At 47.9% G+C, this 15985-nt stretch overlaps 1 protein-coding gene across 1 annotated transcript in view; it reads right to left on the reverse strand.

The window, feature by feature from the left end:
• Positions 1-878: 878 nt before the first annotated feature.
• The window catches only part of PKP1 (plakophilin 1), a 49151-nt gene continuing 34044 nt past the window's right edge, over positions 879-15985 (reverse strand). Inside the window, exons 8-14 of the mRNA XM_059867561.1 lie at positions 14927-15082; positions 14647-14823; positions 12166-12319; positions 11532-11718; positions 6482-6566; positions 5143-5242; positions 879-4141 (exon numbers count right to left, since the gene is read on the reverse strand). Of these exons, the coding sequence (XP_059723544.1) occupies positions 5171-5242; positions 6482-6566; positions 11532-11718; positions 12166-12319; positions 14647-14823; positions 14927-15082 (831 nt within the window). The 3' untranslated portion in view covers positions 879-4141; positions 5143-5170. The remainder of the gene's footprint in view (positions 4142-5142; positions 5243-6481; positions 6567-11531; positions 11719-12165; positions 12320-14646; positions 14824-14926; positions 15083-15985) is intronic.

Consider the following 15985-nt stretch of genomic DNA (forward strand, 5'->3'; position numbering starts at 1 on the left):
AGATGGGCGTGGAGGTGACTCTATGGACCATTCACGGCCATCCCAGTGGCAGCCAACAAAAGCTCAACCTGATGTTCCAAGGGAATATCAGGTATGGATAGGGATGGAGCAGAGATCAGATCTGTGATGTCCCAACACAAGCCTGGGCTCACTCACCCTCTGCCCTGTGCTGGGCCCTGTGCCCTGTTCTGAGCTCCTCAGCTCAGGAAGGAAATCATTCCATGGGGAAGGGTCCAGAGGAGGTCACTGGGTGCTGTGAGCTGCTGGGTCTGTGTGAGGAACTTCTCTGAGCTGGGCTTGCCCAGCCAGGCCCAGAGAGAAACTGGGGAGGATCCCCTCACCCTCAGCACACCTTTTAAATGTCAGAACCACAGAGCTTCAACCACAGCTCAGGTGGGGCAAGTCTAGAAAAAGCTGAGGGGTTTTCCCTGCCACAGCCTTTGGATCCTTTCACAATGACACAAATGACACTAATGGTAATTAACTTTTCCATGGACTGAAGTCATGGCTGTGAAAACTCTTGGGAGAGAAATCCATTGAGGATGAAATCATGGAATCATAGATCTTGGGCTGGGAGGGACCCACAGGGATCATCCAGTCTAACCCCTGCCCTGCACAGACCCCTCAACAATCCCACCCTGGGCAGTGCTGTCCAAACACTCCTGGAGCTCTGGCAGCCTCGGGGATGTGCCCATTCCCTGGGGAGCCTGGGCAGTGCCAGGCTGGAGGAAATGGGATTTACAGCTTCCTTACTCCTGGTGGATAAGGCAGATCAATCCAAGCTGATTCCTGCTGCAGGGTAACAGGTTTTTTTCAGACCTTTCTTCTTTCCTAACACTGGCAAAACAACCGAAACAAAACCATCCAAACTAGAAAGCTTGAAGAAATTTCAGCAATTTTTATTGATTTCAGCTTTTCCAATGAAGCAAATACATACAGTACAGCCAAAACAAAACTCTGAGACATTTTTCTCACATACCTATATCTTACAGAATACACTGTAGAGCTATGGACTGGTAAGGCTGAGTTGGTCTTACACTGGTGTGTGTTCAGAAAGGAATGAAACTGCCTTTGATTTGTCCATGAGGCTTCTGAAATGCTGGGGTGGGATTGTACAACACACAAAATAAACAAAGCATTTATAAGGAAATAGACCAAAAAAGCTCTGCTGTGCCAGGACAGTGAGGGTGGTGTTTATTTACATGACTGGGTGTCCAACTGCTCCTGCTGCTGCTGCTGCTGGCCACACTCCTTCTTCCTCCTCAGGAATTCTCCATCCCTGTGCCACAGACCTGCCCTGTCCCTGTCCTGGGGGTGTGCCCTACCCTGGCTCTTCAAGGAGCAAGGAACAGGAAACCAGCTCATCAGAGAGGATGTCACAGTTAAAATCATGCCTTAAAAAAAACACCTCCCCAGAATGAAAACAATTATACTGGAGGTGAAAACAGCATTAATTCACATTGGAGAGAACCTCACTGAGCTCCCAGAATGGCTGGTTATGAGCAACAGCAGTTACTCCAATGTCTGAATTTCCCTTTACTTCTCAGAGTTGGGCATCAAAGTCACTTCACTGACTTGGGTGGAGGCTGGTGTCCAGGTTTTAAAGGGAGACTGTGAGGAAAAAAGAGGATATCAGAGAATTCCCCAGGGGAAATCTAGCTGCAGAACAGCCCTGGAATGGCAGAATGGTTGTGATTTCTGCAGCCCACGGCTCTCCTGAGTGGGCTCTGCCCTGAGGTTTGCAAGCAGTGACAAACAGCATCCTAAAAACAGCTCAGGGGGAGGAACCTCTCTGGTGTGCCCAGCCCAGGGCAGGGACAACATCCCAGCTGGGTGAGATTGCTGAGGACTGTGCCCAATCACGTTTGGAAGAGCTTTGAGCATGGAGACAGATTTCAGTTTTAGCATTTGTTAGCTTTAAAAAAAACCTGTAATAAAAACAACTGTAACAATGTTTTTTGTAATAAAATGTATGTGAATGATGAATCTGCCTCCTGGAGTCCAATACTCACTAATGAAATCTCCAGCACCTGTAAATTTAATTGTGAGTTGATGATCATAATGCTATGGCTCTTTGTGTCTTGTAAAGTGACTCATTAACTGCATTAGGGGAGAAAGCAGCTGCACTGTTTTAAAATAAGCCTAAATCACAGCCAATTAGAGTGAATTTCCTCAATATTCCATCATTCCATTTTGTAGTTCTGTTTCCTCAATTAGTTTTCCAGAGGAAAGCATTTGCTCCCAGGACTTGTGTTGGACATGTCATTACAGATCAAACCTGAACGCAAAATTGCACAGAACACTTCACACCCAAACGGAACCAACCCTGTGGATGCTGCAGTGCTTAGGGACATCCAAGGATGGGTCTTGCACAAAGCATTTCCAATATTTTGTGTCTGGGAATCCACATGCAGCAAGGGAACTGCTGGAAGGGCTTTGCCCACAGACTGGGCCTCTTTGCTCTGTTTAAGCCCTCCTGGAACATTTCTGTCCAACTGGATTCTCCTGGTTCTGCCTCTCCACTTCAAAGGGGCTTTTTTCCCTTTCTCATTTGGCTGCAGCTCAGCACAGAAAGCTCCTGACTGAGAAGAGTGGCTGCTCAGTAAAGTGCACAAGATGAAGCCACCCTTTGTAGCCCAAGAGGAAAACCAGCTGGAAATGACCTCTCCCTGTGGGCAGAAGCTCCCTGTGCTCCAAAGGGGGACCAGCAAGGGCCACCTGGAACTGCAGCAGAGCAAACCTGAACTTCATAGGGGGTTCTTTAGTGGGCACAGATCACCCTATGGATGTGAACTGAATATCCTGAGTCCCACCAATTAATGAGCCTGACACTTAAAATGAGACTGCTTTTCTATTTCCAGGCTCATAATCCATCCTTCCCAAGCACATCCCATGCTCCTGATGTTTGAAAAACAGGGCCTGTGCCCCTGCAGCCTTTGAGGAATAATAACCAGCACAGGCAGCAAAGACAGCCTCAGCTGCTCCTTCCCTGTGAGTCTGAGCTGTGTCCCCTCCATGGGAAGGATATTTTTCTTCTGGAGAGAGGAAGGTTGTGAGAATTGAGTTGCTCTGAAATGAGCTCAGCAGTCCCTCATCACAGCCTCAGCATCACAAGCAGATGAATGCAATTCAAGATCCTGAGAAATAAAACATTTCCAAACCTGACAATCACACAAGTGCTCACATTTCTTTGCACATCAGTACCAGTTCTTTACATTGATCAATAAAAACAAAACAGGATTAAAGAGGACACATCCCTCCCTTCTTTCATTCCTGAGGCAGTCAATGATTCCAGGGGGAAAACACTTGGCCTGTCCTGCTCAGCTTCTCAAATGCCACCTTTGTCCAGGTACAGTCAGGAACTGGAATTGCTTTGGTGCTCAGAATGGATCAGGACCTAGGAATGTTCAAGGTTTGCAGCTGTGTCCCAACTGTCCTCTCAAAACAGCTTCAGGGAAAGATGATGGAGGCCTGGGAGAGAATCTGCAGGTGTCAATTTGCTTCTTGAGATAAAGAGTTCATGTCACAGGAAAGAAAATGTTAACAATTATCAGAGAAAAATCCTAAGCAGAGAAGAAGCCCTCGTTCATAACTGTGAGGAATAACCAGCCTTGGAAAGAAGAGCATCCTTGTGTGTATCTGTTAATAATGGACAGATGCAAAGGGGGAACCTGACCTAAAATTGACTTTTTATGTGTTCATGGATAAAAACAAGTTGTGACAAATTTTCAGCATGGCAGTATTTGGTGCATGGATAGGGTGAAGTTGGAATAAAATCCTGCAAGGGGCTAAACTGCACAATCACCCTGACTTTGGGTGGAAAACAGGGGACTAAGCTGGAGGAAGATCCTGCTCCCCATGTGTGCTCTGTGTGCTGCCTGCACACACCTCTACATCACACCCAGAGTTACACAGACACACTCTTGGCAAAAAAATAATTATTGACATCGAGAAAGTATATAAAAGTCCCTTCTCCCCCCTAAAAAGAAAAAAATGCTTAAAAATATCAGTGTCATCCACATGAAATCCACATGTTTGGTTTGCTTTACAGTTGAGTTGAACTCAGAAACTCTCTACATCTTTAACAGCCTCAGGAATCATGGAAGTGTTGCTCTTCATGGACATGAACCAACTCCAAATTCTGAAATGGAAAAAAAAAAACAAAAAACAAAGAAAAAGCAAAACCCCAGATAATTAAAGCATTCAAGAGATCTTTTCATTACAACAAACCCCAACTTTTAATCTTTTCTCTGAGCCTGGCTGCAGTTTCTCAGCTGCACATAGCTTTTCACCCTGGACTTCTACCCTCCTCAGAGTCCCAATGCAAACATCCCAATAGTGCAGGAAGTGAAATCAGTTCCTGGGCAGAGGGAAGGAAGGGGCTTTGGCACTGTTTTCTCTTGGTTTGATCACAAGGACCATGCTGGGGAAGGGAGCAAGTAGTTCCCTCTGCATAATCTCAGACACTATCCAAGAGACCTCTGGTATTTTCAAAGTGCTTAAAGCCTTTCCCTTCAGTGGGAATCATGAGTGAAAAGTGCCTGATGGGTTAAATCCTCATTTCTCACTGAATATAAACCCATAATGATGCCCTGGAAATTCTGCCCATGGTTTCTCTTCCCTGGATTCTCTATTGGGATTTTCAGTTGACAGAATGTGGTTCTCAACTCTGACCTGAGGCTGACAGGCAGATTAAGGGCTCAAACAATTGCTAAGGCTAATGAAGCCATGGATGTGCTGGAATTCACTGCACATAACTGGCACTGTCTGGATAACACTGCTCAAAGTTCAGGAATGAGGGCAGTGCCAGGGAAAATCCCAGAAGAGCCTCACCTGTGAGGGTTTGGAAAAATGCACTGAATCAGTAATTGCTTGGCACAGGAAGGGAGAGGCACAGCCGGGCCCAGCAGCTTTGTCTGTCCTGTGACATCTGTGCTGAGCATCTCCAAAATGCACAGCTGGGCACTGGGGGCAACATCTGCCCTTGGCCTAGGGACAGCACTCTGACCTCTCACAGAAACAGACTGGGCTGGGAAAATTTGGGATGAAAATCTCACAAACACACTTTTGGGGTGATCAAAAGTAGCAACAATCTCAAAGGATTCCTGTGTCCCAAATCCACCACAAGGGCCATGTTCTCACCTGCAGCCTGAAGGTGCATGGAGAGGCTCTAAAATCTGGAGGAGAGGGTCCTGAAGGTCGTTCCAGCTAAAGATCCCATCATGTTCTTATCAAACCCTTGCTAAAAAAGCAGAAACATGAAATGCAGTGAGTGCATATCAGCTTCCACAGAGCAGTAACTGAGCAAAGTGTGCTTCATCCTCAGCCAACCTCCTCTGCCAGCCCTCTGGGTAGCTTTGCCACCCTTACTGATGAACTCCATAGAATCCATGGGATGGTTTGGGTTAAAGGGACCTTAAACCTCATCTCATCCCACCCTGTGCCATCGGCAGGGACACCTTCCCGCAGACCAGATGGCTTTTCCTAGCATTGCCTTCCATCAACCCAGAGCTGGACCCCTCCAGGTTTTTGGAGGAAACTGTTATTGAATCATTCACTGAGTATTGTTTCATTTAGTTCTTCATTCTGAAAAAAGAGCAGAAGTCTTCACATGGTGCATGTGCCCCTGGAGACTCCCATCCTCCTCTCTTGACAGGCACCTCTGCAATGAATCTGTGTGTGAACACCAGAGTGACTCAGTCATACCAAAATGAGCTGGCACAAAACTACCCCAGCTCCTGAGCAGAAAGACCTCACTGTCAATGTGGGAACAGATTTTGGATGCTCTGCTTTTGCCTTCAGGTGCTCCCCTTTGTAGGGATCCCTCCTTCTCTTTAATTTGACCCTGTAATCCCTGCAGGTGCTGCTGCTTTTGAGTTGGAAAAACACAGCTTGTTTAAAGAAAGCACTGGGAGCAGGAGCTGGGAATTGGGAGCAGCAGCAGCTGGAGCTGGAGTTGGCTCAGTGCCTGTTTGGCTCTGCACCTTCCCAGCTTCTGTTGCAGGGAGCAAAACAAATCCCAAATACTCCTCTCCTCTTGGTTGGAAAGTTTACTCTGACTGCAGAGGGGTGTAACCACAGGGCAGGGCTATGGACACAGAAGAAAATGAGGGGAAAGAGAGGAGGGACCTTGCCAGGCACCTGCTGGGACGGAAAGGACTGCAGTGAAGGGAATCCCCTAAATGAGGCTGGAACACCCAGTGTTTCTAGCCCAGAGTGAGGGGGCTGTGCTGGGGAGCCTTGCAGCACCATCCCCAGGGAGGAAGGTGTTTGACACAGGCAAGAAACCCTCTGCTTTGTCCCCAGAGTGAGTCCCAGCAGTGTCCCCCTGCCACCTGCTCAGATGCCAGGTGGGTGCCCAAGTGCCCCAGGCTCCTCCTGGGCCCTGCCCTACTCGCAGGGCCTTTACCAGCTCCCCACTTCAGCAGGTGAACAACCCAGGGCTGCTCCTGACTCCCAGAAGCAGGACTATTGTCCTTACCTGCTTGAGCACACTCTGGAGCTCCCTGTTGGACCAAAGGTCTGTCAGGAGAAGTCGAGCAGCTTCAGCTGCTTTTGGACAGGAGCTGGGAAGGTGAAAGCAACAGGAGGATTATGGCAGGCACAGAGCAGCACCCCACAGACAGTGCTGACCACTGGGACAAACCCAGCTCCAGCTGGGAGCCTGGCTAGCCATGAAAAAGCCTGTCAGTAACACCCTCCTGCTCTCTCAGCAATGTTGTGTGACAACTGTCACCAGAGCAGGGCAAATGAGAGAGGAGGATCTGAGTGGGAAAATAAGCATAAAACTGAGCTGAGCCTGAAATCTGAGGGAAAGAGAAGGGAAATAGTGCCAGCCCTTTGCTGGAGTCTGCAGGGACTCCCAGCATGGGTGGATCTCCTGGGAGGGGGCAGAGGAGCGGGCTTGGAGCTGCCTGGAGAGAACAAGGGATGGGAGCCTTTGCAATAACAACATCTGCAAGCAGCTCAGAGCCCTTACTCAGCACAAGGGAACAGATACCTGCTCACGTAACAGCTCGAAACCGTGAGTCATTGCAGGACCTTTTATAATTTTGGAACATTTCATACCCAGATATCCCCTCCCTGCTGCTTCCCATGGCTGCTACTGATGTCCTGGGCCTCCTTCTGACTGTGGGAAACTCCTGCTCTGGGTTCAGGGCAGCAGCCTCAGCCTGTCCCACCCAGGATGATGGAGAGGAACAGGACCAAGCTCAGGGCCCTCCCTGTCTCCACAAAACCTTGTGCCCTCAAAAACAGTCCTCAAAACATTTCTCAAAACAGTCCCCAAAAGCCTACAAGAAATGGGACCAATAGATCATGAGGAACCTGGGACATCAACTCCACACTTGGAGTGTGGGAGGACAGGGATGGAACCACAGCCAGTAAATTTTGAGGCATTTCTCTGACATACACAGCAGCTGTTACCAAAGAAATGATCGAGTTTAACTTGGTCATAAACTTCAAAGGTGTTGTGCAGCTCCTAGTGTTGTGTGGAGGGCTGGAGGACAGCCAGAAATTCCTGAGCAATGCTTTGGGACAGAAACAACAGGTTTTATTGCCAAATCTCTTCTGTAGTTATAAGCACACTATGCTCTGTCACCAGAATAACAATGTTTTAAAACATTTTTTGCATGAAATGTTGTCTGTGGCTGAAAAGCCATTAAATCCCTACAAACCCAAGGGTACCTAGGTACCTGTGATCAGACAGGCAGAGCACGAACTGAACTATCTCTTTCAAGGATTTGTAGTTTGAAGTTGTTTCTCTCTTCCTAAGCCAGAGTAATTCTCTCTTATTTTTGAAAAAAAATACTTCTAATGATGCTAAATATGTGCTTTTTGCCACTCTGTCTCCAGAGAACATTTCAGAAGTTTTGTATTTTCAAGCCAAAATTACCAGCATCAGTGTCTGAGTCATTTATGAATTCAGGCAGAAGAAGTTCTGAACTCTTCATTTGAAGAATTGGCACTGACTGTTTCTAACAGCATTGACTGCCACAATTTAGGTATAAAAAGCTCAATACGGGCTGGTGGAGCTGTGATGCCAACTTCAGGAGGTAAAGCAGCATATCCCAAACAAAACAGTGTGAATATAGTAGTGAGTAACACAGAGCAGAATATCAAGGACAGCTGATTTCGGGGGGAAATTCCTTAATAACAAATTGCCTGAAAATCAAACTTGATTTTAAGTATCGTCTGTCTTTTACAAATAGAATTATTCATGAAAAAGTGTGGAAAGGCAATGAGGGAGATGTCCCCTGGTGGTAGTGGCAGGAGTCATCCAAAAAGCTACAGACTCAACAAAACATAAGACACAATCAGAAGGAGATGATGGGGAATGGGGAGAAACAGAATGGGGGCAAAAAAGATAAGAATCTTGTCCACAGATATCAAATAATAGGGAGAAATAATCCTTCATCAAAGGACAAATGTACAACGAACTTAAGGTGTGTCACTGAGAATGCCAAGGAATTCCCAGAACAAGCAAGAGATTATGAAATTGATATCAAGCTGCAGTCTTTGGCAGAAATGGGAAATTGGAAATGTGTGGATAAGAAGAACTCTGTGGCACAGGCAATAATCAAGGGAAGACCTGAGTTTCTCAAAAGATTAATTTTGGTGAAATGCTGTGGTGCAATTGAACTGCAAAATAAAACTGCAATAGCAAAAGTGTGAAAAGTGAAGGCACAAAGAGAAACATAAATAAATCCATGGTAAAGGGATAAACTGCAAATGTGATGCTCTAAAGCGCAAGGAGAGATTTTTGGGAAAAGCTTTGAGTGCAGCCAGTAGAATTAATGAGGAGAATTTTAATTGAATTAATGAAATAATGTTGCTTGAAAATGAGCAGAGAAATGTTTTTCAGACAGCTGGAGAAGAAAAACGAAAAGGAAACCAAATACCCCAATAAATCAGGTCCAGTGGCTTGCTTTTCAGAAACACCACCAGAAACTGAAGGAAATATTCAATATTTTGGCAACTTCAATTAAAAATAATGAAGAGAGAAGGAACCCCATTTGACCATGAGCTCCATGTCATAGATGAGAGCATCTGCAGGAAACACAGACAATTACTTAATTGGGATGCTCCAGGAAGAAGAAGAAACCACATCCATCAGATAAACTGCTGAACCCTTTCTGCCTTTTGTGTCAGAACTCAGCTATGAGAAACATGAGAAGAAAGAAACATGGGAAGGGAGGAGAACATGGGAAAGGGCAAGATGCATAACTCACTGGTCTGGAACCTGGAGTCTCTTTCTAAGCTATGCCTCTGAAGGTGTTTGAGCAGGTGGAGCTGCTGGTTTGCAGCTGGTAATGCAGTGAGAGCCCAGCTCAGAAACACAGGGCAGGATCTGTGGGTGGCAGAAGAGACACAGGGAGGGAAAACCCAGACACCAGCCCCAGCCTGGGGGTCACGGAATGTCCAGAGGGACCTGAGGCAGATTAACAGAGAAAACTGCAAAGTCCTGACAGAGTGCAGGGTGTCCCTGGGTCCTCCCTGACTACTGGGGCACCCCTGAGACCCCTGTCCCCCCATCTCTGCTGCCTGCAGTGCTGGGAAGGAGGAGGGTGATGATGTGGGACTCACCACATTCAGAACCACAGTGAGGACCCGCGGGCTTCAGCCAGCCCCCAGGAGTGGTGGAGATTTATTGAATTCCAAAGGGGAAGGGGAGGCTCTTTCTGATGAAGGACTGGACAAATCCCACCCTAATTTTCCTTGTTTATCTTCACAGGCAACACGTGACACTGGGAAAATTTCACCTTGGGACCCAGCAAGAGTCAAAAGTCTCTCCAACATCAGCTCTGCTGGAACAGCCTGAAATAATACAGCTTGGACAAGTAAGATTAGTCCTGGGTGGAAATTGTTCTCCTTCTCTTTTTCCCCAAGAAGTGAACAGCATAAAAAATCTCTGGGGACAAAAATTAATGGAGGCATAAGAGCAACTCAAGTTTTGGACATTGTAAGAACTGGGAAGTTTCTTGGGAGGATTTTGTGATCCAGGCAGGACTGGAGACATCTCCAGAGTTTGGTAACTCCTCACAGTTCAGTGACTCACCTCCAAGAAAGCTCATCCCCAGCAGCCAAGGCAATTAAAGTGTTCCCAGCCCGGGTTGTGCAAGGCTGTGCTGGAGCAGCAAATTACTGAGCAATGGTCTGAGGAGCCACAACAGGACTTCAGCACGAGTAAATACCATTCAAAACAAGGAGGGCTTAGGAGAGGGCTGGGTTTCATGGTAATTGGGCTCATTGGAGAGTGGAAGCAAGTAAAAGCAGCAAATAGAGCAATGCTCCTTGGCCCAGCCCCAACCTAAACAAGGAGGCCCCGTGTAATGACAGAGAGTGTCTCTGCCGTGGAACAAGAGGTGGATTGGAATAACTTTATCAAATGATGATGAAGGCATGCAAATGGTTTTTCACAACAGAAAACAATGGGTTACTTGTCTAAGGCATTTTAAAACAAAGACAGATGGCAGGAGAGATGAAAGCCTAGGAAGGAGAAAACATGGTCGAAGAGAATGGAAGTTTAACACCAGTTTGGCCAGAAATGAACACAGAACTTGGCAAGGCTTGACAGGCTTATGCTGCAGGGAGTATGGATAACAAACAGGACAGAATTCCTACCACCAAACCCCAAACCAAGTCCTAAAATAGAAAGAGGTAAAATATGATGAGATTGCTCAGCTGGTGTAAAATACAGGAGCAGACCAGGAAGGTGCCTAAAATAATTCCTGTCTATGCTCCCCCAGAGTCGCATCTTGAGGAAGATGATTCAACTAAAAGATGAACATATTTGCACAAAAAAGTTAAGCACAATCCTTGTGTACCTGCAGTGTTGAACCTCAGACCTGACCTTCATGACAAGGTTTGAGGGAAGCCCAGGAGTCAGGAAGTCACTGACATCCCCTGTTCTGAGGGCTGGAATTTTTCATAGATCAGAGAACCCCAGAGTGGTTTGAGTTGGAAGGGACCTTAAAGCCCATCCATTCCCACCCCCTGCCATGGCAGGGACACCTTCCATTAGCCCAGGTTGCTCCAAGCCCCATCCAACCTGGCCTTGGACACTTACAGGGATGGAGCAGCCACAGCTTCCCTGGATAACCTGTGCCAAGGCTGTCCCACTGTCATGAGGAATAATTTATTCCTATTATCCAGTATAAATGCCTCCTCTTTTAGTTTGAAACCATTCCTGTTTGTCCTGTCACTATCTGCTTGTGTCAAAAGTCACTTCTCCTTTTTTTCATAAGCTCTTTAAGTACTATTTTTAAAAGACTTTAAGATGTTGGTGCTCCAGTTCTTTTTAGAAATTCCTAAAATTCAGCCAGAAAGTTTCCAGAGGCCCTTTTGCAAATCCCACCCTGGATGGCTCCTGCCTGTTTCCAAGAAACCAGTGCTGAGGATTTCTGCCCACCAACACACCCAGTTCCTTTATTAGGAAGGAATAATACTGCCGTCTGGCTCCAAAGGGTGCTGGGAAGGCTCTGGGGTCAGTCTGGCTCTGTCCCTGCCCCTGCCTCGTGCCCCACACTCACCCATTCCGGCACAGGCTCACTACATTATTTAGCAAGTTGCTGGACAGGTAAGACTTTCCCAAGTGGGTGTTGGACATGATGAGGTTCCTCAGAGTGTAACAAGCTGATGTCATGATCTCCCCATAGCTGCTGGTGTTTCCAGACTGGAACGACAGGAGACGGGACACATCTGGGAGCACCTGGTGAGCTAAAGAGGTGGAGGAATGTTCCAATCAACAATTAAACACAATCTGGCACAAGTGAATGATGCTATTTTTGTCAACACCATGCAGAGTTATCTCTGCAGGGAGACACTGGAAGTGTTGGACAGCAATGGCATCTTTGTCATGAGTAGATTTTCCCAAGACAAAACGAGGTCTGAAGGCCTTTGGGAGGGCAGTGTTGTTGGCCACAGACACTGAAGTCCAACTCAGTTTCCAAAACACTAACACCTTTGTGGTCCTGCAGGTTTGTCACTGTCCATAAAGCACAGCACACGTCACACAGCACTGGTGACTGTCCTTGGGGCCAGAGGAAATGACACTGCTCTGCCCAGTTCTGGAGCACAACTAAGTCTCCTTATGGGGCTTACAAAGCAAGCTGGGCAGATCCCACAGAGCTGAAAGCTGGGATCCAGCACGGGGGAAGGACTTACCCATGGTTTTGTGGAGCACAGGATGCCTGGACATGTTGCTCAGCAGAGAGGCCCCGGAGCGGACAACCTCGGAGCTGTTGGACTGGAGCAGCCGAGCGATGCGGGGCAGCCCCTTCTCCTTCAGCCCAATCATCTGGCTCATGGCATTGGACATCTGGGGGACAACACAGGAGTCCATGGCTTACAGTGCCAGGGGGAAACAGCTGGGATGGTGGTCAGGCCTGGAGGAATGTGACTGTGCCATAAATGAGCATTGTATAATCCTTTCTCCTGCTGCCATAATCCCACTTTGTCAGTTTTACCTCTCTTCCCCACAGTTTTGGGAGCCTGGAGAAAAGGAGGCTCTGGGAGGACCTTCTGGCTCTCCTCAACTCCCTGACAAGAGGATGCAGCCAGCAGGGGGTTGGGCTCTGCTCCCACAGAACAAGGGAGAAGACAAGGAGAAATGATCTCAAGCTACCTAGGGGAGGTTTAGATTGGATACTGGGGAAAATTCTTCACCAAAGCAGTTGCCAAGCAGTGGCACAGCTGTCCAGGGCAGTGGTGGAGTCACCACCCCTGGGAATGTTCAGAAAGTACGTGGATGGGGCACTTGGAGACATGGGTTAGTGGTGAACATGGGTGAACAGCTGGACTTAGTGATATTAGAGGGCTTTTCCAAGCTTAATGATTCCATTATTCTGTGACATTTGAAAAGTCAGCGTCTCATGTGCTGTGATGCAGCTGGTGCTGTTCTCAGGAGCCCCAGTGGAGCAGCTGATCACTCAACTGACATTCCAAAAGCTGGAGAAGCTTTGCTTTTATGTCCACATTGCCCTTGCCCTTCACAACCCCCTGGCAGCTCCCTGTCCTGGCCCTTCACAGCTCCCTGCCATGCCACAACGGGCTGTTGGGGAGCAGGAACAGAAAATGGATGCCTTTAAAAAACAGTCTGAGGACCAAAAATACTCATCCTAGGTATGATCTTGTGCTTGGAAATGTAGAAGGTCTCAGGATGCAGCCAGGCCGAGGAGCTCAAGCACATCTCCTGAATAAACTGCCCTTATTGACAGAACTTAAACTGAACTTCTCAGCTGCCCCTCCAAAAAGGCTGCTGGAGACACATGTCCATCAACAGTGAGATGGGAGTGGAGAGAAGGGTCTGGAAAACGTGCCCTGTTCCACATTCACACCAGCAGGATCAGGGTGTGTAAAGCACAGCTGAAGGATATTCAGAGCCATACTCTATGAGCTAAAGGATCACAGCAAGCTCCATAAACTCATCCCCAGATTCACTTTTCATCAAATGACAGCAAACTCAGCAACTCCAGCTCCAGCTCTGAGCTGGAATGAGACCCTTCAGGGGAGGAGCCACTTCTGCACACCCAGACAAATTTCAGCCACTCCATGCTAGGAGGTTGAATTAAGTTGCTCCAGCACTGTCAGAGCTGGGTTTGGTTTGTCCCTTGTGCAATGCTGTTGATTGCTGAAATTTTCTTTTCCCTGGAGCACAGAACTCCAGCCCCATTTCCCTGACCAGCTCTGCCCATATGTGACAGCCTCTCTTCACCTTCTGGTTCGTGGAACTGCTTAGTTAAATTGCCAAAGTCAAGGTTCCCAATTATTTAGCATGGAAATCGTTGTGACAAAAGGAGATCAGAGCTGGCAGGTTAATGCTATCCCAGCAAGGAAGGCTCCAAGTGAGTCACCCCTGGGTGGGACACTCCCCAAACGTGACACGCCTCTCCTACCTATGGAATCATTATCTCTTTATCTCCCCATCCGTCTTATTTCAATTGGGATTGATGGAGCTGGGCACAAACAGACAAGTCAAGGGCTGTCCCAGGGGAGGCAGCCTGCGAGGACGTGCCCAGAGCAGTGACGTGGGCCCACGGAGCCGTGGCTGTAATGCGTCCCTCATGGTGCCACAGCATCACCCAGCCCCTGGCACCGCCATGCTCCTGTACCCACGGGTCAGGACATCTGTCACAGCTATTTTACAGGTAGCTCTGAGGTGTGGACAAGCCACAATCCACAGCACAACCCACCCTGTCATTAGAGCCACCTCCCCTTGGAGCACACGAATGGGTGGTGGCTCAGCCCTTCTCCCATCTCTCATCACATCTGGCTAAGGGTGCACATCTGGGCTCACCCTCATTGCTGCCCTGGGGGAGGTGCCAATACCAGCAGCTGCTGGCAGTGCGACCAGCAGACTGGGGAAACTTGGAAACCCAGTGTTTGGGTCTGGGATAGATCCTTGGGATGCTGCCTGTAGCTCCCCATGAGACCCTGAGTTTGGAGTTAGTATCCCACTGGATCAAACACTATGGAGAGACTGGCTGTGGTGCCCTGAGGTTTAAGAAGGACATTTTCCTTTTTCATGGCTGAGAAGTGATGATGATCAGGGACCTTAGTGGTCTTCCCAACCTTACTGACTCTCTGATTCCATGGAAGTGCTGACACATTTGGGTGCACACATGTGGAGAAGAGGGAAGCTCTTACCAGCCCTCGGCTTGCAGTGAGGTTCTGCAGAGCTCCAGCACAAGCTTCCAGGGTGGCATCCTTCTTGCTCTGATCCATCAGGGACAGGTAGGTGCGGATGGCATCTGAGTGGTAGAGCCAGCTGGGGCCTTTGGGTTTGAAATCCTCCTCAGGAAGGGGAACCCCATACTCATCATTCTGCAAAGACATGAGAAACAGGGAGTTCAGATCCTGCTCTTCCTTTGCAGCCCCTGCCTGGGGCTGAACATCACATTCCCAATCCCTCTGTGGCACATCCTACCTCCATTTTCCCACTCCTGCTGTTGAAGCAGCCTGTGAGAGTTTTGTCCATGTAAACGCTCCGGGCCATGTGGTTGAGCTGGGTGTATTTGTTGGGAACTTCAGCATCCAGGCGGTAGGAGAGGTTGTGCAGGATGCAGATGCAGTTCTCCACAGACTGCATCACCCCCAGAAGACAAATGCAAACATTACATTAGGCAGAAAACTATGGAGCAGCACCAGAGAGGACATGGACTGGGCCACAATTAGCTTTTTAACACCACAGATGCTCTTTAGGCTTGTTCAGGGAACAAGGGATGGGAGGGAAGGAACTGGAATAGATGTGAAGGAAGGTAATCAGTGAGCTGCTGACCCAGAAAACCTTGGGAGGTCTCACTTGCCACAGACAAGGTGGCAAACAGGAAAAGAGAGAGTGAGAGTGGTTGGATCAAACCATGAAATTCCAAATCTTGAAATGCCCCTCTCACCAGAGGTAATTTCTAATGACCGTCTCTGAGTCACCGCTACAGATCAGGGGACACTTTTTGCCAAGAACAGGCTTTAAGCCTCCTTTCCCTGGATGCCAGAGTGCCCAATGTGAAGAGCAAGGGAGAATTTTGGCTGGATACCCATAACCAACACCAGAACCTGTGGTTACATTTCCAAAGAGCTGTGTTTTGTGTGTGCTGCTAGAAAGGGGCTTCCTGCAAAAGCCATTCCCAAAAGAGGGTTTGCTCAATCCAGAGAGAATTCAAAATAGCTTTGGTAACTTTGAGGGTTACGTCTGAAAGGTGTCTACAAACACTTTTTTGTCCAAGGCAAGTGCTGCTCACACACAGCCATCAGTCACTGTCAGGGGACTGGCAAAGAGATTCTAACTCCTGGCTTCCTGCTGAACATGGTGCCAAGCTGGGGATGATACACTTGAGTCCTGCTGGATGGCAAGATATGAGGGTAAAGAGCAAGAGATCAATATGAGGATGCTGGAAGGGGAATAGGAAGGGAAAGGGGAAGGGGAAGTATTCTGGACACTCAGGAGCCAAAGTATTTTACTGTTCATCTGTGTTTGTTAAAAGAAAAT

Source organism: Haemorhous mexicanus, chromosome 25 (assembly GCF_027477595.1).
Source record: "Haemorhous mexicanus isolate bHaeMex1 chromosome 25, bHaeMex1.pri, whole genome shotgun sequence".
Classification (NCBI taxonomy): Eukaryota; Metazoa; Chordata; class Aves; order Passeriformes; family Fringillidae; genus Haemorhous; species Haemorhous mexicanus.